General features: G+C 45.4%; 1 protein-coding gene across 3 annotated transcripts in view; it reads left to right on the top strand.

Moving 5' to 3' along the window:
* ARHGAP25 (Rho GTPase activating protein 25) overlaps positions 1–25,318 on the top strand; it is an 87,758-nt gene that overhangs the window by 30,317 nt on the left and 32,123 nt on the right. For all 3 annotated transcript variants that reach the window (XM_058551053.1, XM_058551050.1, XM_058551051.1), the window contains 3 exons: positions 9,715–9,926; positions 17,301–17,388; positions 22,447–22,563. In XM_058551053.1, coding sequence (XP_058407036.1) covers positions 9,715–9,926; positions 17,301–17,388; positions 22,447–22,563 — 417 coding nt within the window. The remainder of the gene's footprint in view (positions 1–9,714; positions 9,927–17,300; positions 17,389–22,446; positions 22,564–25,318) is intronic.

Here is a 25,318-nt window from a genome sequence, read left to right as displayed (position 1 = left end):
CCTATCTCCCCCCCCCCCCCCCCCCCCGGCTTCTCTCTCTCTCCTTCATATTGCTACTGAGACCACATTTTTATCTCTTCCTGCAAAAGACATAACTGTGTGTACTAAGTCCCTTTTCAAAGCAGAATTTGCTCTTTTCGGTTGAAATGCTCACTTGTCAAACAACGAAGTCCATTTCTACAAACTATAGAACATGGGAAAATTAAACCTGTTCAATTCCTGGGTATGGAGGCCAGCATGCAGGGAATAACTTTCGGATATTTCTTTGAATTAGGTTGTGTAAATTTGTCTCACAGGCCAGCATCCTGGGAACGCCCCTGTGATTTGATGTCAGGTGCACAGAGCAAGCCCCTTTCCTGTCCTCAGTCTCACAGCTTGTTTCCTTCTGCAGGGAGCAAAAGTTGTCATGCCAAAGTTAAAAATGAAACTTAGAATTAAAAAAGAAATCCAGGAGAGTAAATCACGGGATACATTTATCCTAAAATCTAAATGCCAGGTTTTGAAAGTTGAAAGATTTTTAAAGTTCCCCACTCCCCTGAATGGTAGGTGCTTTAAAATGGAGGGCAGTTTGCCTTGGAGAGGGAAGAAGGAAAAGGGATAAAGAAAGCGAGCCTGGAGGTTAAAAGACCTAATTTTCTTCTAGGAGGGCCAAGTTCCCACGGTCTGATAACAGGACAGGCTGAGGGTCTGCACGTGTGGGTGGGTGTGTGGGCGACAGTGCGTGTGTGTGTGTGTGTGTGTGTGTATGTGTGAAGGGTGTGGGCAAGGGTGTATGAATCCCTGTTGATCAGGGAGGCAGCGATGCTGGGCCTGCTGTTTCACAGGCCTCCCCAGCAGCACCCTTCTCAGCCGGGGCGGGGTGCCGCCTGCGAGCTGCGGTGTGGGCCTGAGCGCTGAGCCCACATGGGGCCAGCTCTGTGTTCCTCCCTCCCACACCTTGGCCGCTCTGGGCTTTGGTCAGAATCCTTAGGTGTCTCCGAATGAGCTTGGACAGATAGCTTGTAAGACATGGCAGGACTGCCTAATATGTCCATTTTCCCATGGGGTGTCAGCTCAGCCTCAGTGGAGGTTTCAGTACCATTTCTCTGTTACTGTGTTTTCAAGGCCTGCTGAGCCTTGCAGAGTGTATGTCTTTGGACGGAAAAAGTAGCGCAAAGTTGTTTACACATAATATCGAGGCAAAATGGGTGGAGGCTGAGGCAGGTGTCTCATGTGATGGGTTAGGAATAGCGGCTTTGTTCCCTGCCCAGAGGAAGGGTGGTGCTGTCTCTCCTTCACTTTCCTCTTACTGGCTAACCCTGTGAATTATCACTCATTGGTTCCCAATTTAGATGCCTCTCTTTACCACTAGAATATGGGCTTCTCTGGGGGCGGTGTGGCCTCAGTATGGATATTGGGCTTTGAAATCAGATTTCTAGCCCTGTAACTGGGACAAATCATTTCACTTCTCTGAGCTTCAGTTCCTGGCCTGTAAGATGGGGATGACAACATGGTGCTCACCATAAAGAGTTAGCAAGAGCATTGAATGAGACCAGACATATGAAGTGTTTGCACTGCAGCTGACACATGGTGAGGACTCAATAAATATATCACAATAAATATATCACTAATTTAGTGTGGGTCATTATTAGATCCAGGATTATATCTTCTACTGGCCACTCTGCTTGAGTGGGCACAGTGAACAGATCTAGAAATCCCACAAATAGGTAAATTGGCCAATATTTGTTGTGAATATAAAATGCCTGAGGGTGGCTTGCATTTCATTCTAAAATGTTTATTCACTCAGCAAATATTTATTGAGAACCTTCAATTGGCCAGATGCTCTTCTAGGAGGAGTGGTTAGATCGGTGAAGAAAACTGGTAAAAGTCCCTGCCCTGGGGAACCTGCTTTCTGATGGTTGAGCTTCCATTTTATATTCTCCATCAGTGGTACTCTTTTATCATTCTGATTTTACCAGAAAGAAAGCCTCAACTAGATGCTAATCTCTCCTTAACATGTTGTGGTTCATGATTGATTACTAATCCCCCTTTTCCATACAAGGGGAATGTGACAGGGCTCGGGCCCATCAAGAACTAGGGCTGGGATTGAGGCGGCCATTGGCCACAGGGTGCGGGGGAATGTATTTTTGTGTGCCAGGGTGCGCAGTAACTATTTGAAATCCCGCAAGTCTTCAGTTTACTAATTTAGCAGGTTTCCTCTATTTTTTAAACCCATCTCGTTACCTAGCACCATGCCCTGCACGTAAGAAATGCCCAAGAAGTTGTTCTGTTTGGTTAATTAAAGGGGTAAGATAATAAAGGGATAAGAAAGATGAGTTTCTTTGTTAAAGAGAACCCATCCTATGAATCTTTTATTTGAACATTATTCAACATTATTTTCTCTCCATATAACACACACACACACACACACACACACAAACACATAACCTTCCTCTCTTTGGTTCTTCCAATTAGCTTTTCTGAGCCAGAAAATGTGAGTGTCCTTGGGATGCTAAAATAAATAAGACATGGTCCTTGCCCTCAAGAATCTCTTTATAGTTTTAGCACTTATAACCGGCAGACATGCAAAAAAGCACAAAGATGTTTATTCCTGAGACCACGGGGCCTTCAGCTCCCCTTTGGAGTCAAATATACCTTTCTGAGAGAGAAAACTGAGATCAGAAACTTGAGCAATTCTTTAAAAAAGACCTCTTGCTTTTGAATGGTACTTTACATCCTTAAATGACCTCTTGCAGGACATGTAAGGTGTGTAAGTGTGCATTTTGTACAAGGGTCTTGGCAGAAAGGATGAGTAGGGCTGAAATACAGCGGGTGCTCCTCTCATCAGGCTATCACCCTGGTGTGTGGCTACATCCATCCACCCAGAGACAAAGGAGCCTATTTCTCCATCCAAAGTCACCAAAGGACAGCTCCTGTCCCCGGGTGTGAAATGAGTGAGAAGTGACCCTGGATCTTTGCTTGGTGCAGGAGGACAGCCTCTCTCCTTTCATTTCCCTTCCAGGCAGCAGCCCCCTGCTCCATCCCCGAACCCTTGGGGACAATGGGTTTTGTAGCTGCACTTCCTTTCTTCCATACTTAGACCTAGTGCAAGCTCTCTATAAAGTCCCACGAAAAACAATACCTTTTTCTGTCTTGTATCTAAGTTTATCTTCATCACCTCAAGTTAAAAATGCTAGTTTTCTCCGTGCTCAGCCTTTTCTTTGTATTACTTTTACTTTGTATTACATCTATTGTATTACTTTTCAGGTCTGAGATTTTCATGTCACTCAAATCTCCTGGCTTTCTCTTGCACCTCTTTTCCCCAGTAACCTCTTTCTTAATCCACAGGGCTTACCTGTCAAAACCAGAACTCAGGGGTGGTCTGAAGGTCTCAGTCCACCCTTATATTTCATCACGCCTAGAACTGCACTCCCCTGCTTGTTCAAACCCATCTTGTTCTCTGACTTCCTTCTCTGCTTCCATAAATAGCTCTCCCAGGTCTGTGAGCTACTTTGGGGCAGGGTTGTGTCTGGCTGGTCTTATATCCCAGAACCCGGCATGGTTCCTGGTGCTTGCCAAGTGCCAAGCCAATGTGCATTGAATGAACAGATGGAGAAGGCTACCTTACCTGAGCCATGCAAACCCCAAACCTCACAAAAGTCTTTTCTTCCCACTCCTCTTTGTTCAGCCAGTTGCTGAGGTCTGGCGGTCTGCCCCACGACTGCCTCTCCTACTCTTTCCTTTTCCACTCCACCATCCTAATGCAGGCCTCTGGATTTGTGCCTGGAATATTATACAATGGCCAGCTAGCCTTCTCTTTTTCCCTTTCTCCCTCTCTTTCCCTCTTTTCATCCCTTCCCTCTTTCATCTCTTCTTTCTTTTCTCTCATTTAACATAAAATTGAGTCCATACTATAATAATAATAATAGCCACCATTTAATGCCCATGTTTTAAGAAGCAGACATTGGCTGGGGCCCATCCACTTATGATTATTAATCCTTATAGACTAGCCACCCCACAAGGTACATCTATTATCACCATTTCACAGAGGAGGAAACTGACCCTCAGAGATAGAACATGACTCACCCAAGGCTGCATATGTAGAAGCCTGTGCCCTCTGCTACTCCACTCTGACTTCTCTTTAGGTGTTAGGTGCTGGGAGTAGAGGGATGAGCAAGGTCAAAACATCAAGGCAGAGCCCCTCTCTTCTTAGAGCACAAGTGGAAAAGGAAGACAGTAAGAAAAAAGACCAGGCAGGATGAGCGGTTTGATGGACATATGTCCCCAGTTAAGAGAAAACAGAGCCCAGGGAGCGACTGACTCTGGCTGGGCTGAGAAGGCTTCTCATGGGAGATGTGGCTGGAAGTAAGTCTTGAAGGATGAACAAGAGCTTTCCAAGAGGTCGAATTAGGGGTGGGTGGGGATGGGCAGGGAGAATGTTCTAGCAGAGGGAATAGCATATTGTCATGAGTGAAGTGCAGAATGGGTATGGACAAAGAGCAAGGAATGCAGTAGGAAAACCACAAAGGACTCTGAGCCCCATGGTAAGGAATTTAGACTTCATCTTTTAGGACAAAGGTGTTGGGGAGTCATTGGAGGCTTTCATGCAGGAGAGTAACACGATCAGATTTTTGTTTTCAAAGGACTGTGTTATAAACAATGTCATCAATGGACTGGAGGTGAGACTGGCAGGAGAGAGATAGGTCAGGGAACTGTTGTGGAAATCCAGGGAGAGGACAGAAGGGTCCAAAAAACCAGGTTGGGGTAAAGAGGAAGGCTGGATCATAGAGAGAGAGAGTTGTTGATTGTGATGACTATAGGAATGCGGCATCTTTCTGGTTTGGTTGGTTGGTTGGGGGGATGTCACTCACAGCACATCGTAGAGGCCAGTGGAGGTAAAGCAGGCTTGGTTGTGTTTCTGGGTGCAGGACGGAGGGAAGGTGAGAGGCGAGGAGCAGGGAGATGGTAAGTTCAATTAGCAACACGGTGACCTTGAGAGTCCCACCGAGGTACATGGAGGCATCTGGACAGCTGGGTCTGTAGCTCGGGGGAGGGGTCTGGGGTGGAGCCGTGTAAATTCTGCTCCCTTTTCAAATTCATTTAAACATGGTTCCCAGGTGAATGCACCGCTCATATCAACATATTGAAAAAATATCTTCAATAGTTCTCCCAGCTTTGAATGAATTACTCCCGTCTAACCCACACATTCAGAGCCAGCTAAAATAGAATCCTAACTGAGGCAGAGTTAAGTGCAGACAGAAGAAATATCTCAAAAGTAGACCCTATGAGATTTTGTGATTGATTATTTTTGAGGTTAGGGGTCAGAAGATGGGAAGATGAAGAAAGGAAGTGATAATGCTTCCCAGGCTGACTTCTCTGTTTATACTTCCTTCTTTAATTTTCTCTTATTCCAGCATGGGGCAAGACACAGCTAACTTCTACTGCAAAAACAGCATCCTTGGGAATGTGGCACTTCTTCCATTTCTCTTCTTTCCTTTGGTACGCTCCCTCACCTGCAGACTAGAATTCAGTATATGCAGCACAAGTATATAAGTTGTCTATATTTTATTATTGGCCTCCCTTGCTAAGGTGCATGCAATGGCTCCCTAGTACCCCTCAGATCAAGATTGAACTTCTCACTCTGCCAGCTGAAGCCACTTCTTCTCTGGGCCCTGCAGCTTGATTTCTCGATTTGAAGAAATGCTGCTCCACCTTTCTGGCCCATTTTGTCCCATGCTTAGTGATGATAACACTCAGATTCCAGGAAGTACTGACCAATAGAACTCTCTGTGATAACGGAAATGTTCTCTACCTGTGTTGTCCAGTCCTGTAGCCATGAGCCACATGGGGCTACTGAACACTTGAAATGTGGCTAGTGTGACTGAGGAACTGAATTTAATTTATTTTAATTAATTTTCAAGTACACAGCCACCCATGGTACGTGGCCCCTGTATTGGACAGTGCAGGGCTGGGGGCTTGTTCTTTCTATCTCTGTAGTGTAAGGGCGGGTTTCTGACTTTACTGAGTCCCTCATTTCCCACTTCACCAGAGTGTTCTGTAAACGCTCAGCAACTGCCTTCTACCTTCCTGCCTCCCTGCTCTGCCTGTAGCTCCCTCTCCAGCCCACAGCCTGGTTCAGACCTCCTTCCCGAAGGGCTGGGAGCGTGCACTCAGTGTGCAATGACTGGCTCACAAGCAAAGCTTATCACGGTTGTTATTTTCTTTATGAGAAACAGCTCCATTAATAGTAACAGATTTCTTTGTTTACTTTATCCGGGAACAAATCACGCCCACAAAGAAGACAGACTGTTCAAAGGGACTAACAAGGAAAGTTAGTCAAAACCAACTTGAACTCAAGGCCCACCAGGCTTTCTTCCCTGGTATTTGAATCATCTCATGATAGGCCTGGCTGATGAGCAATGCTGAGGGCCAAGGTGGGAGATGGCTCTGACACGGGACCGAAAGCTCCCCTGCTTAGTCATCAGAGCCCAGCTGTCACCTCCCCAATGTGTGGGCTTAATTCCAGCAGTTCAAGCAGTGCAGAGGTTTGTCCTGAGCCACCCCGACTCTAACCTGTAATGCACGGCCCAGTGCCCATAGTCACACCACCTAAGGTGGGATGATAACAGCACTCGAGGAACACGGGGTGAGTGTATGGGTGAATGGTATCATTTCTGGAATACAAAGATGGTCAGTCAGGGCCTTGCCCATATGCAGGCAGACAAGGTGGTTGCCTACCTGTCACAGGGGCATCAAAGCCCCTCTTGGCCACGTCTGAGAATGTAAGATCCTCACGCTTACTCCTGCCTTTGCCGGGCCATTCTACAATGCACAGATGCTTCTGGGGAAGCTTTTTGTTTTTCTGTGTTGGTTTTGTTGTTATTATTTTTGCACAACAGAACAGAAAATACTTCCCGGAACTAATCACAGAATAATATCGCAGGAACTGAGTTCTTCTGTGCTGAGTTTATTCTCTTTAATCTACAGTGTCTTTTTTGGTTCCTGCTCGCCCGACCCCACTTCTTCAATGCTGCTGGAGACCTTCACTTTCTCTCATAGTGGTTCTAACAATTTCTGTGGGTCTCTGGGGGATAGCCCAGGAGGCCTGAGTCCTCATAACCACCATATGGCACCTGCCTGTTTTCCTCCTCTCCTGTGCCAGCTCCATTTGGTGGCATCAACCCAGAAGTCAAGTGAAGGCTCCTAAGTATGCCCCTGCTAGGAGGTTGGTCCTCCTTCCCAAGTCTGATGCTGCTTCAGGTGAATGATCACAAAAGTCACACTGGGCTGGGCTATGCTGAGACTGTTGAGGTGGGGGAAAATGCCCATGCATTTGCCAGAATGCCTCATGTTTCCATCTTCTCCAAAAATTGTGTGTGTGAATCATCCTTTGCATTTCTGCTTCCTATCTGCCCTCTTTCTAGGACAGATATGAGTCTTCGTAAGTTATAGTCTATGACCTAGAGAGACACAGAGCTGTATACAGTTCTTCGACTTCCCCCTTCCCCATTGTTTTCCTGCCAAAACCCTGCTATGGTTCCTTCAGATCATTTACACAGTCTTAGAGGAAGTGATCAGCCCCAGAGTGTCTGTTCTTTGAGTTACAGTTGGAAGATCTTGAAGACAGTGTTAACTGAGGAGCAAGATCTAAGATAAAATTCTTAACTGGGGTGCCAGGACATACTGATATAAAGCAAACCCTTTGCAAGCATGGTGCCAAATTATCCTCAAAACGTCAAGCTACTTTTTCCTACAACTGAGTCTGTGCACTCCTGTGATGATGCCTATCCAACAGGGGGTTGAATCAAGTATGTCTCGCCTCCTGGTGTACAACATAGTATGACCTTTCCAATCCCTGGTGGGAGGTGAAGGTTGACTGCAAGCTGGCACCCAAGAATGAGGGCATGTGACAGGAACACAGACCCCTCGTGAGGGTCAAGGGAAGCCAATGAGGGCAAAGCCTTCTTTGGAGAGCAATACAGGACTGAAGGGCAAAGCATGTAAATAGAGTGATAGCTCTGGACACAACTAGAGTCAGTGGAAGAGAGACTCTATAATACTGCATAAAATTCTGGTATTTGAAAGAACGCCATGAACATAAATCAAATCACAGGCCTAGAGGGAGATAGAAAGAAAAGAATCAAAAGCAATGGAAGAAGCTATCGATTCAATGCATTAAAGATAGGAATGAAGGAAGAGAGAATGCTTGATGATGGAGTGACATTTTGAAATGAAGAGGCGAGTTTAGGAAGCTCCCAAATACAATTTCCATCCTTAGAGTAGGAAGTAAAGTCATCTGTTGATAAAAATAATGAGTAACATTTGCTTGCCTTGGACCAGGGGCTGTGCTAAGTGGTTTATATATGTTAGCTTGTTTATTGTCCACAATTCCACAGAGTCCAGACTATTATTATCCTAGTTTAACAAGTGAGGAGACTGAGGCTCAGAGAAGTTTCCTAAGGTTCCCATGGTCAAAGAGCCAGGAAAGGAAGGGCTGTCTCTAACCAGGTGAGATGAACTGGGTGAGAGTGGAGTTGGCTGAGTTGGGCTATGTTGTGAACTTTCTAGGGACTGACAAAAGCTGAATAAAGGGGTTATAAGATGGAGACTTCCCCCAATGAGGAGGGGAATGCAGGCCCTGGGGACTGGCAAGTGTGGAGTGCAGCACAAGGTCAAGGAGACAAGGAGCTCCACGTGGTGTTAAAGGCACTGTTGAACTGGCTAGGAAAGAAGGAAGGTGGGGCTCAGAGGACATGCTGAATGGGGACCATAGGCCGGCTGATAGACCGCTGTAGAGGGAACGAAAGGAGAGAGTTGTCCTGGGTGGGAGTTACCGTGGAGACAAGCCGTGGACACCTGGACCTGATCCAATGACAGGCAGAGCTCTTATGTGAAAACAAAAGCCAGCTACATGATGCACTGGGTTGAGGGGTCTGGATTGGTATTCTGCTTCTGCGTTCTGTTGGTAGATCCATTTTGCTTTCAAATGCTGTGCTGTCAGCCACATGGAACAACAGCCTGACTGGAAAGGTAGTAAGAAGGTAGCTACAGGGAGGCCCTTGGTCCAGGGTGAAGGGTTGTAAACACGCTCACTGGGCAGGGGACAGAATGGCACTCGATGTCATTCGGCAGGATCACTCAGGAGGTGCCAACTTCCCGCATGCTGGCCGCCTGGCCAGGCGCCCAGGGTTTTCGGGGGTCTGCTGGGGAAGGCCTCCATTCCACAGCGAGGTCTGAGCAAGCACCCAGCTCCTCCTCTGTGGAAGAATGCCCGGGCAGCTTCCGGCTGCCTCTGCAGCTGCGTGGGACTCACCCCGAACCCTCAGAGCGAGGCATTATTTTCTCCTCTCTCTTGTCAGATACTGACTCCCACGCAGGAAAAAGGAAGCACCTTTTGTCAGATGCCGTGGCCACTTCCTCTTCAGAAGGCTCCAGCCAGTCTTTCGCTTTGCAGCATGAGGGGGCCGACATCGGCGGCCGGACTGCGTGTGCGTTGGGCCGCCGGCTTTCGTCCCGGTTTGCGGTCCCGGCCCGGCCCTCGCGGGGAGCAGGCCCCGCGGCTGCCCTTCCGGGTCACGGGGGATTTTCTCTGACACAGATCTAGACCCTTGAGCCGACCTGGCTGGGGCCCCACCCGCTCCTCAGGTCCCTTGGTGGTTCCTCTCTGCCTCCGCCCACTCCTTGCGCACTGCTGCTCGCCCCTCCGTCAGCCTGCCTGTCTGTTCCTCTCCACAGCTCGGTCACGGAGTGTGATGACCGGCGTGATGACCGGCGAGCAGATGGCGGCCTTCCACCTGTCGTCCACCCCCAACCCTCTGGAAAGGCCCATCAAGATGGGCTGGCTGAAGAAGCAGAGGTCCATCGTGAAGAACTGGCAGCAGAGGTACTTCGTGTTGAAGGCGCAGAAGCTCTACTACTACAAGGAAGAAGAGGACGTGAAGGCACAGGTACCAGCCAGCCCTTTTGTCCCCGTGCCCAGGGCTCTCTACTCCAGGCACGGCAGAAGGCGGGCGTGGAGCCCCCGCAGATCATGTTTGAACTCACAGGGGCCTTGTTACTAGGACTAGACACACACCCATTTGAGAGGAGTTCCCTCTCTCTTTTTCACCGCTTTCTAGGTACATAAACTGAGCTGCAAAGGTGACAGAGTGATCCTTCTCCATGAAGTCCCAAGGTGACCACTGTGGAGTTACTAAAGGCAGCTGTATGTCGAGGCTGGCAACATAGTCTTGATGGTGCTGCTGAGTACAAGGGCTCAGAGAGGATTTGGGTTCAGGAAAACTGATTTGGGGCTTTCCTTTATTTGTTCGTTCACTCAATATTTATTGAGTGTCTATTATGTGCCAGACACTGTTCTGGGTACTTGCAATAAACCTATGAGTAAAACAGATAAAAGTCGCTGCCATGTGGAACTTAGAAGATGGGGGGAAAGACAGAAAATATATCTAATAAATAAGGAGAGTATGTGGTTTGTTAGAAAATGGCGAGTTCAATGAGGAAAAAATAAAATCGGTTGAGGGAGAGCAAGCATTTGGGGGAGGAGTTACAATTTTAAAAAGAGTGGTCAGAATGACCTCGTGAAGAGGGAGGAGAGGCAATTACCCAGGCGGCTCTCTGGGGGAAAAGCATTCCAGGCAGAGGGAACAGGCAGTGCAAAGGCCCTGAGGTGGAGCATGTCTGACGTGTCGGGGGAATAGCAAAGATGTCAGTGTGGGGGCAGCAGAGCTAGGGAATGAAAGAATCAGAGGGAATGAGGTCAGAGAGGCGAGCGTGGGGGTCGAGGGTCAGGGCACAGATTGCAAAGGGCCTTGTAGGTCACTGTAAGGACTTGAGTGTTTACACTGAGGGTGATGGGAAGGCATTGCAAGGTTCCCAGCAGAAAGGGGCCATTCTCTGGCTTATGTTGTAAAAAAATGTCTCTGGCTACTGTTTCCAGAAATAGGACAAAATAGGAGGAGGCGCAGGGTAATCTAGGTAAGAGGTTATGATGTTTAGAATCTCAGTGGGAATTGGGGGCTGGAGGAAAATGATCTGATTCCTGATATACTTTGGAAGTACAGCAAACAGGATTTCCTGATGGAGTGCATGGGGCTAGAGAGGGCTTTGACCCTAAATGTTGGGCCTGTGTTTCTTTTTCCTGCCTCGTTGATTCCTTGTGGCCGTCGTGGTGCTTGAGAGTGAAAGAGGGTGCTATTAAGGATTAGCCCAGGTGTAGACTGCATGTTTCAGGGCAACCAGGATGACTAGTCACCCTATCTAGGGCTCATGTCTGCGGAAGTGGAAGAGTGGGCTTGGCCAGAAGGAACTCATTAGGATAGACAGACTCTAGAACCTTCTGGAGCCAGAAAAAAGCCCCAAGAAAAGCGAGGATATGGGAGTGGATAGCAGTATGTAAAGAAATGAAATGGTCATTTTGGAAGAAGACAGTTCCTTTAAGGGCAGGCTTGAGGATCTGGGACGCATCAGCAGCCCGTGGTTAACCAGGCCTGCCACTTGAGGACTGTGAGTGCCTGTCCCTGCAGAGGCTGGAGAAGGGCCAGAGACCCCAGCACAGACTGAGTTCTTGCCCAGTGTCCTGTGCGTGGTAACCAGACTTCCTTCACTTTATGAGCAACCCAGACCATCTCAGAGCCAAGCAATTACAGGCTAAGACGGCAGTGACTGCGCTTTAATAGCCAGTGCAGGAACTCTTCCCAACTGCAGAGAGTGAGGGGGATGCAATAAGGCATTGGCCTTAGCGAATCGTGGAAAGGACAGCTTGGTGGGGTTTACTTCCGAGAGGGGGAGAGGGTGAGAGGTGCGTTATGTTCACGCTTGTGTTCTGTTCCCCGCTCTACTACTGTCTGGCTATGTAACTATTTAATTTTTTCTGGACTCCTCTTTCTTCTTTTATAAAAATGAGACAGTCATACCTGGCCTGCGTTTGTCACAGGATCAAACGACATGAAGCATGTGTAAAAAACTGTTTTGTGTGAGCATAAACTGATGTCAAAGGGTAAAATAAATTATCGAAGGTCCTAGCTTCTCTCCCTTCCTTCTGGAGGAGGAAACTCAAAGTCCTCTCAGGATTACTTTAGCCTGGGAGAATTAGGTAAAGCTTTTTCTAGGATGACAAGCAGGGTTTATTTTTTAGGAAATCTATTAATATAATACATCAGATCAATAGGTCGAGATCAATAAGTCAAATGAGAAAAACCACACAACCCCTAAATGGATGGCTGAAAAAGGTATTTGATAGAAGCCAAAAATACTCATTTCAGATATAAGAAGTTTTTAAAAAAGCTTTTAGGAACAAAATGATAATTTCTTAGAAAAAATATTTTACTTTATAGGTATAAGTATATTTTGATTACAAAAGCTATATGTATGCATGGTAGGAAATTTGGAAGATGCAGAAAAGCACAAAATAGAAAACAAAAATTATCCGATCAGCAAGAAATAGCCACCTAAATCCTTGCTTCTTCCAGTTTTTTCTATGTACATTTAGAAACTCTTCTATTCTAAATGCAAAATTAGTATAATCGTATTCTTTAAAAAACTAATAATATGTCGTGAATATTATCCCTTATTATTAAATGTTCTTCTACAATGTAATGCTTAATGGTGGCAAAATAATCTATTGTATGGACATTCTATAATATATTTAATTAATTTCCTGCTGGAAATCAGTTGAAAATTTGGGAGGAGGTTTCTATATTATTATTACAAACAAGAATTAAGTGGATATCACTGTAGACTTTTCATATATCCATAAATATTTCGTTAAGATAAAAAAACCTAATCAAGGTAAAGTACTTTTATTATGCTATCTTTTAACATTGTTTTGGGATTCCTAGACATTGCAAATATCTAGAAATGAAACGAAAGTTACAGACACGAGCTAAATTCTTGGGAAAAAGTAAGGATATATTTCCATGCTATGTTTCATATCATTTGTGATTCTGGATGGATTCAAGACTAAATGTAAAAAATGAGTTAGTAAAAATCCTAGGAAAAATGAAGTTATCTGCATAATCTTTGGGAGGCAGGTGTTTTTTAAGCATAACAATAAAGACAACACAAGGGAAAGACTAATGTAATTGCATAATAAAAATGTCTATACTTCAAAAACCAACATAATAAAGCAGGCAAATAATAGACAGGAAAAAATTATATATAGGCATATAGTAAATAAATATTATTAATATTTAAAGTATTCTTTAAAATCTATAAGAAAAGTTCAAACAGCTCAATAGAAAAATGGGCAAACGACAGAAATGGACAATTTACCAAAGAAAGGTAATGGCTGATAAGCATATATAGAAAAGTTCAATCTCAGTAATAATTAAAAACATGCAATGCAAGCTAATGAGATACCACTGTCCCCTTATCAAATTAGCAAAGACTTTCTAGGAATTTCAGTGTTGGTAAAGACTAGGGAACAGGAATTATCATGCACAGCTGGTGGAAATGAAAATCTATACAACCTTTCCAGAGGGTGATATATGCCTTTAAAAAAATGCAAACTCTTTGACCCTGCGTTTCTAATTCTAGGAATTTAACCTAAGTGGATGCTTAAGACTGATGTAGATAATTAAATTTACTTTTACAGGTTTCACTACAGTGTTGTTTATAAGAATGAGGAGAAAACAATGACCAGTGGAAGGGGCTAAGTTATAGTGGGGAACTTTTATATATCTATACAATAGAATGCAATTCAGCTGTTGACGCCCTAAATTAATACTTTTTGAAATGGAAAGATATCCATAATATTATTGTTTTGAAAAGGGCAGTCTAGAACAGAGGATGGTGTATATACTAATCCCATTGTTGAGGGAAAAAAATCATGAATCTATATGTATGGAGAAAGGCTGGGAAAGAAATACACAGAGGTGTTAACAGTGGTTATCTCTGACTACTGGAGTTACACACAATTTTTAATTTCCCCTTTTTTGTTTACTCTCTAATTTTTCTGTAACTAAAATATAAATTTAAAAAGAACACACACATCCTATCCCTAAAAAACCCAAAAAACAGAAACGCCCTGATAATCTTGGTGCAATCAGATGAAAAAGGCCCCAACGTATGCTGATGATGTGTGTGTAAGTTGGTGCAACCTTTCTAGAAAGTCATGTAGCCAGATTTCTAAGAGCCAAAAAAAGGCATAGCCTTACATCCAGTCATTCTAGTTTTGAGAAGCTATCCACAAGAAATAATAAGATATATACAGTGCTATTTATAATGAGAAACACTGGACCTAATGTCCAACAAAGGAGAATGATTAACTAAATTATGGAAGCCTATATGATGGACGTGGGTGTATGTGCTTTCTGGGAACCTTGGGGCTCGGTAGTGGAGAGTCTGTGCATTTTTTGCTGTAAGTTCTCAGAAAGATCTGTCTGGCTCTAACAACATAATGCTCTGTAAGTCTGTGACCTAGCTTTATATAACTCATTCCAAAGGGTTCTTTGTTGGGGAAGTTGTTTAAAACAGAATCTCAACAAATTGCCCTCAAGTCTCTGCTACCATAATGGTTTTAGACAATCCTAGCTTGGTGGTCCCATTGTCTCATCTCTTGCTTTCTGTGAAGTCACCACAGGCAGTTGTCTATCAGTGGTGTGTTGGTAAAAGTTTAATAAATGATTCTTTGGTGGGGGAGCTGATTTGAATGCATTTGCCAGTTTCGTAGTGTAAATCCTCCCCATGTGGCTGATTGAAGCGGCCGACCTGCCATCGCTGAATGCAGAGTTGAGAAGGGATGTGCAGTAGCACAGTTACAGTATTTCCACCACACAGATAGATTAGATGTAAATAACCACAGGACTAGAAATAATAGTAAAATATACTAGACAATTAGGAAGTGCTGAATTCTGAGTATTATTACCTTTATTTTTAGTATAAAATATTTCTTTGTACATTTACGTAATTTAACGTTTAATAATGGCTACGTTTAACCGCCGGCTCACAGAGTTCCTGAAAATGTTAACAGTTAGTTCTCGTGAGCTAATATAAGCATGCTGTAGCCCACCACGCCATAGTCTCTCCCCTGTTTCACTCCTGTAGGACTTGTGGCCTCTAGCATAAACCTCCCCCTCCTTCCATCTTTGTTCAGAGTCCACCTTAATCAACTTGTGAATTAGGTGAAAGTGGCCATGGGCAACTTGGGCCCTTCCCTGTCTGGGACAATTCCTCCTTCCCCATCAGTGTTCCCACCCCACCCCCACCAATGTTTCTTTTCCCACTTCCCACTCTTCTTCTCCTGCACTCTCCTCTATTCACTTAAGACGTTGGGCTCTCGTGCTCAATATGAGGAAACAGCTTGCAATTTGTCATTTCAGCCTTGGTGTGATTAAGTTTAACTCCAATCATTACTTCTTCCGGCAAGTAAGTGGGACTTGTAAGTAAAGCCTTACTTGTAATTCTGGAATCCCACTGACCGAGGTTGAATCATAGCTTTCCTATTAATTAGCTTTGTGATCTTGGACCAGCTAATTAACCTCTCTGAGCCTTACTTCCTCATCTCTACAATGGGAAAGATAACAGTCCATCCCCCGTAGTGTTCTTATGAAGGTTGGATGTAATAGTATATTCAGGGCATTTTGCACAGAGCCTGGCACCTAGTAACTGCTCAATAAATGATATTTATATATTTGTATTTTATTTTTACTATTTTCAGATGAAATGATTTGGAGTATCAAATAATAGTTTAGAGAGGTACTTAGGAGAGGCAGGTAGGTACCTGTGAAATTACACTTTCTTTTTCTTCCTGCCAGGCAGTACTCCCTCTGGTGTAAAGATAACCTGGCCTTTTATTCTGGTGCCATAACTCATGCAAAGCAGCCCAGCAACACAATCTCAGGGCCGTGATTTTTGAGGCCGTTGATGTTATTTAAAGACGGCGAGGACTATGTAGGTGGAGATTATTTTTAGGTGATAAAATACAGAATTCCCTTTTATAGACATCTTTTTTCTTGTTCTTTTCCTTCTTCGCCCTCCCCCGCCTCCTCCTCCTCACCTTCCTTCTTCTCTTCCCCTTTCTTCTCCTCTTCCGCTTCCTCCCCTTTCTTCTTCTTCTTCCTCCTCCTTGTCTTCTTCTTTTTCTCCTACACTGTTCTCAGTCTTAGACATTTTTATTTCTAGATCCTCAAGAAACATTTATTCTTTCAGGCTCCTGAGCTGATCTGAAAGTTCCTTAAGATTCTTGCCTTTGTAGCCTCTCTGCTGCCAATCCTCTCCACCCATGTTGTGTTCTAGAATAAAGACACATCTGTTGACTCAGCTCAGAATCAGAGAAACTACCTCCAACAGCCAGTGGGATGTAAATTATGAGTAACGAACCCTAGTACTCATTGACCATGTTCCTTTGTGCAGTCACTTAGACTTTCAAAGTGTAGGTTTTCTCATCTGCAAAGTAGAAGTGGCAGACCTTCTCATGCTCTTGATATGGAGCCGTTGTGGGGATCTGATGAGATACTGCATGCGACAGTGCACCACAAATGGTAAAGCGCTGTGCACACACATGGTGGAAGTGACTTGTTTTTCTGATAACATATTCGTGTATAAGAGGTCCCACATCCTCCTGTACCCTCACTCTGCACCATGGATCCATGATCCTCCTCCCTACTTCCAGGGCACGTTAAGCTGACGGGTCCTCGCCACCTCAGCTGTGGTGGTGACAAGCACAGGTTTTGAACCCACTTCTGAGATGAATTACCATTCTGCCACTTATTGGCTCTGTGACATTGGGCAAATGACAGAGTCCTTCTGAGGCCCAGTTTCCTCACTTGTAAATGTGTGTAGTGGTACCTTGCGTGGAGGGTTGCTGGAAGGACTAAATGAAAATATGTTCAAGGTGCTTAGCAAATGGGCAGACACCTGCAATGTGCTGCTCAGTAGCTCTTACTGCGACTAAGTACCCCATTTCCTTGGCTACCTGTGGTTCAGTCCTCAATGCCCCCTCTGGCAGCCCGGCAGGTAGTATGTTCCACCCAGTCTCAGCATTGCTGTCACAAAAATCAGGTGTCTGGTTTGGCCAGGAAATCACCTCCTTGGAAAAGTGGGAAGAGGCAAGTGTTGGTGATGGCCCCCTCTCAGCTCATTCTCCTCTCAGGACCTTGTCCTGTTCTCTCTAGGCACCTAGCCTGCTCTCAGATGGCTACCACTTAATTTGACTGAGGCCTGAATAGCAGAAGAGCCCCATTCAAAACTGAGATGCCAGCTTTCCATGTTCCTTGCCATGCCCTGCCCCATCCATCATTATCCTATCTGTCCTCCAACTTCATTTTAGTTCACAGATGACAGAATTGCTGCTTATCTTAAAGGCCTGACTTTTGCTCTTTCAGGGTTGCATGTATCTACCAGGAAGTACAATCAAGGAGATCGCCACAAACCCAGAAGAAGCAGGGAAGTTTGTCTTTGAAGTCATTCCAGGTAGGTGACAAAGGGTGGGACAGAGGTGTATTACATTCCCATCTTACTTCTGGATCCTAGAATTCAAAGCTAAATTCAGTGAGTCTGTCGATCAGCTAACCAACCAACCTAGTAAGCATGCATAGTAGTTCTGCATATAGTTGATGAGCCTATCCTAGTTCATTAACCAGCATCAAGTGAACTAAGTGGGTGTACATTTGGTTCAACTCCATAAGCCCTTCATGAGTGCAGGCTTAGTGCCAGGTATTCCACTAGGCACTGGGGACATTTATCTGGAAAGTGTACCTTCCCTGCTCACTAAAAGGAGCTCAGTTTTGAAGGTAAGTGGGGCATTAAAATTAACAGTGAAAATATAAATGGAACCATGTGAAATTGCCATTTTGGTAGCTCGAAAATGGTGGAAAGTCAACAGTCTCATATGGTTCGGGGTGACCCAATGAGAAATGACAGCTCCAATTTACTGAGCACTTAGCACGTGTCGGTTGCTGTAAGTCGCCTCTTGCGCATGCGAGCAGCACACTGGAGGGTGCCTCTTCCCCGTCAAGAGTTACCTTCCTCTAACGCACTTGGAGCAAGGGGAGTTTGTCTGGCTCTGTCTCCGGGGAGTTTGCGTCTGTGCGAGGCTCTCACGCTGAGGCTGCTTCTCCTTGTCTCTTGCTCCTTTACCAGCCCCAGCCCTGCCCGACACCCCAGGACTGCTGGTCCGGCTGTGCAGCCAGGCTGCCGCTGCCATGCTGACACAGCAGGGGAGGCCACAGGTACCCTGAGTGCCCCTTTCCCTAACTCCATCCTTATGACTCACGCAAGGCAGCTATGTGTGTGAGAAACTTACTGGAGAAGGCAGCATAGCAGAGAGGTTATGCGTGCCCGGTCTGGATCCAGCCTGCCCGGGGCCGAATCCTGACCCTGCCACTTACGCTTTGCGTAACTGTGATCAAGTTACTTAATTTCTCCCCGTGAAATGAGGACGATGATGATGACAGTGAGGGTTAAATAAAGAAATATATATGACACACTTGCTACCCTGCCTCATGTATAGTTAGTGCCATGTAAGGGTTTGATATTTTGGGGATAACTACAGGAAATTATAATGTAGAAACTAATTATAAAACTGGCTATGACTATTTATAGAAAACAAAGGAAAACTTTGTTTTAAAGTTCAGCTCTACCCAGGTGGCCGCCTTTGTGGGCACTCCTTTGCTTTTTTATCTGAAAGTCTCTCCACCTCTCTCCTGCTCAAGAGAGAGAGCTTCCTTTCGCTGGGAGGACCCCACCACTTGCCCACAAGGTTTCTTCTAGTCTTAGGACCCCTTTCCCAGCACAGTTCATGGGGCGCAACCATACATGGTAAGACACGTCCCAAAGCCTGAATTTTCAGTCTGAGGGAACCCTATTGAGAGCTCCAGCTGCAAATTCACTGTGGGCTTTGCACTGAAAGTCCGGGGCCCTTGAAGATTGCTGTGCTGGGGCGGATGAAGGTTTGTTATCTCATTATCACTCGTACTTGCAGCGGTCTGCTGGCTGCTGAGGGAATTCTTGGACAGTTGCGCGCACACACACACACACACACACACACACACACACAAGGACAAACAACAACTCTAAAGCAACGGTAAGGTAGGAACCATTTTCTTGAAGGCACCACCATTCCCAAGGCTCTACTCAACCTAAAGTGAGACACCCTTTGTGTTATGATGTAGAGAATTTTCAGTTCCTTTTTTGGTCAGCCTTCTGTGCAAGATGGTTCTCGTTCTCAGGGGCCAATGCTAGCTTAAAAACGGCCATCCTAATCAGGGCCCTCTCTCCATGATCTCCAGTGTTAGTTGCACAAAGGCCACAGAGAAGACTTTCATTGTAGTTATGCTATGTTTTTCTTTATTTGGGGCAGGCAAAAATGTAGGATGAGCTTCCTCCTCCCTACTTACTTCCAGCAGAATAACTCTCTGTTCTCCTCTCACCCAAAGGGAGTCATCGGAGATGGGGGGTTAGTCCTTCTGTGGCATATGTTGCATTTAATTCTCATACTGCCTTATGAGAGGTCACAACAAATTTACTGAGCACCTACTGTGAGCTGGGTGCTATTTTAGGAACTGGGAATTCAGCAAAGAACAAAACAGCCTGCATGCAGGTTACAGTCTAATGCTGGGGAGACTGAAAACAAACCAAGTAAATGGGGAAATTGTATAGTTTTTATGTTGGGATAAGTACTGTGGAAAAAATTAAAGCAAAGAAAGAGAGAAAGCACTGGTTGAGGTGGGGATGGCCATGGTTGCTTTGTCATTTTAAATAGAGGGGGCAGAGTAGGCATCGTGAGAAGGTGACCTTTGAGCAAAGATCTGAAGGAGTGAGCCGCATGTACATCTGGAGGAGGAATATTCCAGGAAGGGGAAAAGCAAAGTCTCTGAGTCTCTGAGCCTACTTCACCTGTTCAGGAAATATCAAGGAGGCCACTGTGGTTACAGAGGAGTGATGACAGGGGGAAAAGTAAGAGATTTGGTTGGGGTGGGCACAGATTTTATGGGCACTTGTAGGCAATTGAAAAAGTTTAGTTTTTATGCTAGAATGATGGGAAGCCATTGGGAGGTTTTGAACAAAGAAGTAACATGATCTGACTTATGTTTGAAAACACTTTTGAGTTGAGAATATAAAGGAGCAAGGGCAGAGCAGGGAGACCCGTGAAGAGGCGATGCAGTAATCCGAGTGAGAGATCATCAACAATGAAGGGAGTGAGAAACATTCAATTTATGGACACAGTTTGAAGGTAGAGAGGACTTCATTTGCTGATGGATTGGAAAGAAAAGTCAAGGTTCTCACCTAAACAATGGGAAAGATGGATTTGCTGAGATTTCTGCAGGTAGCAAGTTTTGGGTGGAAGATCAGGGCTTCAGTTTTGGACATATTAAGCAATTACCTCAGTTTTAATGATAAGGAAACCAATGTTCAGGATAACTTAGCTACTTCTGTGATAGAGGTAAGGATAGGATGTTAAGGGATTTAGAATAGGACTCCTCACTCAATTTAGAGTGGGAGGAAGAGATGTTAAGAAAGGGTCCTTAGAGAAGATGACATTTGAGCGAGGTTTTAGAGAATGGATAGGAGTTCCTTAGGCAGCGGAAGAAAAGAAGGAGGTTCCTTTCTGATAAGGGAAACAGCCCAATAGGTGACCCATGTTGAATAGACTGTTTAAGTCAGAGAAAGTATGTGCCTGAGGGCAGAGTTGCTATTCATGGGCTTTGTATTAGTCAGGCAGTTTCCCTCCAAGACAGCCTGTCCTAGCACCCCAAGGGCCCAAACATTAGGGCAACAATTTTTTTTTTTTTTTTCGGTAGGGCAACAAAAGATTTTCAAATTCCTTTTGGTTCTGGTTTCTTGAACCTATCTTAATATCACTGAGCCTCATCATCTTTACCCTTTGGGATGACCTGATTTTGAATTCATCTTGTCAGCAGCTCATCAGCTCCTCTGACGAGAAGCGTCAGTCCATGGAAGCCCGGGCCATTCAGGAACATCCGGAGAGCTGGATGTTTCTCAATGGAGTTGCCATGATGGAACTAAAGGATTTCCCAGGAATCAGGGTAAACTGAAAAGGCATGTTCTTAATAACACGGTACACTGAAGTATAGGCATGGTGGGGGAGGATGCCAGATACATTTTGGCCAAGGTCAAATTTAAAGCAGTATGGGCTAGTGGAAACTACTGGGAGTACGACCAGTGGCCTTGCCCTGAGTTTGGCGGTAACTTACTTGGTATCAATGGGCAGGTCCCTTTGCCTTTCTGGGCTTCAGTTCCATTATCTGTAGAGTGGAAATGATACTAGAGCCCTATTCCATGTAAAGAGATATTGCGACTCCTATGGGATTCTTTAGTTCTGCCCTGAGCACTTTTTACTTCCCATTTCACTTCTGGAAATACCCAGCTCTCAGGATGTTCCTGACTGGCCAGGGCTTCCATGGACTGACCTTTCTGGCCAGAAGAGCTAGTGACCCAATGATAAGATGGATTCAGAATCAGCTCATCCCAAAGTGTAAAAGAAGGTGAGGCTCAGCGATATTAAGATAAGTTCAAGGGACCAGAACCAAAGGGAATTTGAAAGTCTTTTGTTGTCCTGCAAGAAAATACAGGTTTGGGCACGACCTGGGTGTTAGAACAGGCTCTTTTTGAGGGAAATGCCCTGACATTGTGAGAAGAATTGGTTGATGTCTATAAAGACACTTTGAAATTTAATAGTATCCTGTATTTGAAAGAGTTTGCTATTAATTTCTCGTCCTTTCTAAGACCCATGCTTGGTGCTCTCTTTCTCCCTCTCTTCTCTCTCCCTATTTTTCTCTTTTTGTCACTTTCTCTCATCCTTTCTCTCAATCTCCTCTGTCCCCTTGTCATTTCCTCCACCCTTTTGTCCATTTGGTAACACCAGCCCAGGAGACACTACACACGTCTATCTGTAATCTTGGGTTTAAAGTGAAAATGGTAAAGAAGTCCCAACAAACTTCATTTGCCCATCAACTATGTATTGAGAACCTATCATTTGCAATGTCTTGTGCAGGCAGGAGAGCAGTAATCCTGAACAGGAAGCACCAGTTTTCTGAGAAAGGCACACATGTGCTCATTGTCCCTCCCTCCTGAGTTGTGGTTCCCTTTCCCACGCCACAGCTCAGGGGTGGCTTAGGAAAGTATCTGTGATCGCCATGATGGACTGAAGTCTCAAACTTGTATGGGCTGATCCTGTCTTCTCTAATACTGACACTGGCCCTTGAACTTCCTCTTCCTTTTTGGTAGGAAATGGCTTCTGTCCTCCATGGGAGCAGATCTCAGCCCAAGTCATCCCAATTGTAAACCACGGTGGTCCGTGGTTTTTCTATAGATTTAGAGCTTCGGCAAAAACCATAAGGGGGCATAGATATTCACTTCCACTGAGGATAAGTAGACAATGCTTTTGTGTTGTTTGACTGGTTGTTTAACTGAACCAAGGAAGCAATTCAGGTTCGGCTTCCCTTCACCTTCCCTTGCTCCAGCCCCTTACCACTTTAAGACCTTCATTAGTGTTACTTCTTCCTCCAGCTTCATGGGACCAGAGTCGTGCGGGACAGGACTCCTATGTCCTCATGGCCAGCTCCCAGGCGGAGATGGAGGAGTGGGTTAAATTCCTTAGGAGAGTCGCTGGAGCGCCCTCTGGAGGTAAGGACCTCTGCAGGCTTTCCTGGACAGGTGTCTGTGACATCTCAGGGACGGGGAGGAAGTAGCTCCAGATATGATCCCTCCTTGAACAGTGTTCAAGGGAGACCAGAGGACACCTGTGAAGCCATGCTCATTGCAAAGCCTCTAGCTTCCCTCCCTCGGTCATCTCAAAGAGTTAATTCTAGATTAGCTGGAAGGACTGAAAGCCCTTGGCACTCAAAGCAAATGTGTGTGATGCTCTGAAGCAGTCTTCCCCTCTTTGGGCCGCAGTGCTCTCCTCTGTAAAATGAATGGGTGGGACCAGCTGACCCCAGTCCCTGGCAGTACTAACGTTCTGCAGCAGCATGAGTTGGTCCAGTTATGGGGGTTGTGGGACCTGAGACGGTTAATGGCCAGAGCTATGCTGAGAGCTGGGTTAGGCTGATCAGCACAGGAAGGTAAAGCTGCTGTCCAGAGTTGGGTGGTCAGACTGGGGCAGGGTTCAGGAATTGTGTCTGAAGTCTCGCAGGTTCTTGGTGAATTCGGGGTGAACACTTTTCTAGGTTACATGATCAAGCGTTTGAGCTCTCTGGGAACTCTGGGGCTGTGTCCAGAGTAGAGGAGGGCCCTGCCTGGGAAAAACTGATGTGAAAAAAAGTCTGAAATTAACAAACATGTGAATCCAGTATGTGTGTTTTCCTTTCATAAAAATATGGAAGAACTGACATGGATGAGATCTCAAGTGGCCATTTTCCTCCAACGTTTTAGGAACACACTTGTTTGTGTCAACCCCAGGATAACTGTATAATAGACAATTATTTATCAACTATGCTGCCTGTTATTTTGGAAATCATTTAGGAGGGGCTTTGTAGATCAAATATTAAATATTTTTTTGATTGCCCAACAGTTTCTTTCAAGAATTATGAAAGCAATTTTGTGGAAATTTGAAAAAATATAGGAAAATAATGACCCCTAAAACCACCAGAGATATTTTTATGTTTTCCTTCCAGCTAGTGTTCATATATACATTCCTTTTTTTCTCAGAATGACAAGCATAGGATACATACAATTTAATGCATTTTATGTTTTAGCTTAAGCTATAAAATATCTTAACCTCTGTATAATTTAATTGCTATGTAATCTTAATTGATACATTTCAGGGATTTTTTGGTGACAAGAAATAGAAACTGCATCCAAAGATGTTAAGCAACAAGGAGGGATTTACTGGGTAGGGACAGCAGCTACTCAAAGAAACGAAGGGCACAGCCACCAAGAAGACTCAAGATATTGGGGCCAAGAATGGACCATCAGCATTGAGCTTATCCCGTTGGTTTCTCTGGGGCCACGTGGCTTCTTGTTCTGCTTCTCTCTACGTGCCGGCCTGTTTTCTTCCAGTCAGCAGCCCTCTCGTACACACGCCTGTCCCAATACTGCTGTGCCAGCCCCAGCTTTCCTATACTTCTCTCTCAAGCGCCAGCGGAGGCTGCGCTCATTCCACACTCCTGAGAATGAGGGTCCACCCGGCTCAGCCGGGTCAGGAGTCCACCTGCGGACCCAGGATCTGGGGCACGGAGGCAGTCCTGTGGCCTATGACCTACCTAGTGGGGGTTTCAAGAAAAGAAGTGACCTGGATGGAACATCCAAACTCAAGAGCGACTGCTACAGTCATCTTGAACAGCTGCATTCTGTTAGAAAAAAGAGTAGCACGGTTTCACTAACTACTTCCCAATTCCTAAACACAGTTTTTTTTTTTTTTTACGATGCTAATCAGGCTGAGATGAGGTTTTTATTTATCAAAGCCCTATTAGATGCTGTTCAACCTGGATAATCTTAGCTGCAACCTCCCCTATTGCCCTGGATTAGGAGGTTGTGAGCCACGTTGACATGTTCTGTTTCCCCGGCCCAGCGCTTCGGGCTGTCTGCTCTGAAAAGGGTAGTGGATGTTGCCTAATTAGGCACCTGCTCTGAGTCAAAATGCTGTCGACGCGCTGTGACCAGCATCTGTGCCCCGTGGGGTGCTTGGCTCAGCTTTGCCGTGGTGAGCTGCTGCACTCTGTCATAATCCATACGGGGATTTCTCCTTCGCCCCACCTCAAGGCCACCACCCTGAGAAGCAAGTCGAGCATAAGTCCTGTGGTCAGGGGAAAGTCCAAGGGAGGAGAAATGAGAGTGCAGCACTATTTACTCGAGTAACAGGGCTTGGCTCTGCTGTGGCATTTCAGTTGTTTTTAAAGCCTCTTATTGAACCAGAATCGTATATCTCAGGATAAGAAGGCATTTGAAGATGGCAGAGAGTCCAGTCTGAGGCTGCGGGGCAGGACAGACATTTGTTCTTCCTGTTTGTGGGTCAGTAAGCTTTGGTCCTGAGGAAGTAAACGATTAGTCTGAGGGGCCCAGGGCTCCTGCCTCTGCGGGCGGCTCTCTCTCGCTGCAGCGTGATCCCGCTGTCAAGTGCCTCTCCTGGGGCCTGCTGGATGGGCAGGGCAGGCCCCCTCAAACATTGTGAAGTCACTGAGATATGTTGCTGCTGCCTCTTTCCAGCCCTTCGTGAAACTATGGCTTTTCCCACCCAGAACCTACTCCCTTCTCACCACCTTCACTTCTGCCATCCTGGCTGAGGTGCCGTCTTGTCTGGATTACAGCAGTGGTCTCCAAACTCATCTCCAGGCTTTCACCCTTGCCTTCTCACAGTCTGTTTTCAACAGAGCAGCCAGAGTGAGCCCATTAAACCTGTCGTATCAAGACTCTTCTCTGCTCAACACTGTCCAAGAGCTTC

Source organism: Diceros bicornis, chromosome 12, assembly GCF_020826845.1.
Source record: "Diceros bicornis minor isolate mBicDic1 chromosome 12, mDicBic1.mat.cur, whole genome shotgun sequence".
In the NCBI taxonomy this organism is placed as follows: Eukaryota; Metazoa; Chordata; class Mammalia; order Perissodactyla; family Rhinocerotidae; genus Diceros; species Diceros bicornis.
This window is presented reverse-complemented; position numbering and strand designations above follow the sequence as displayed.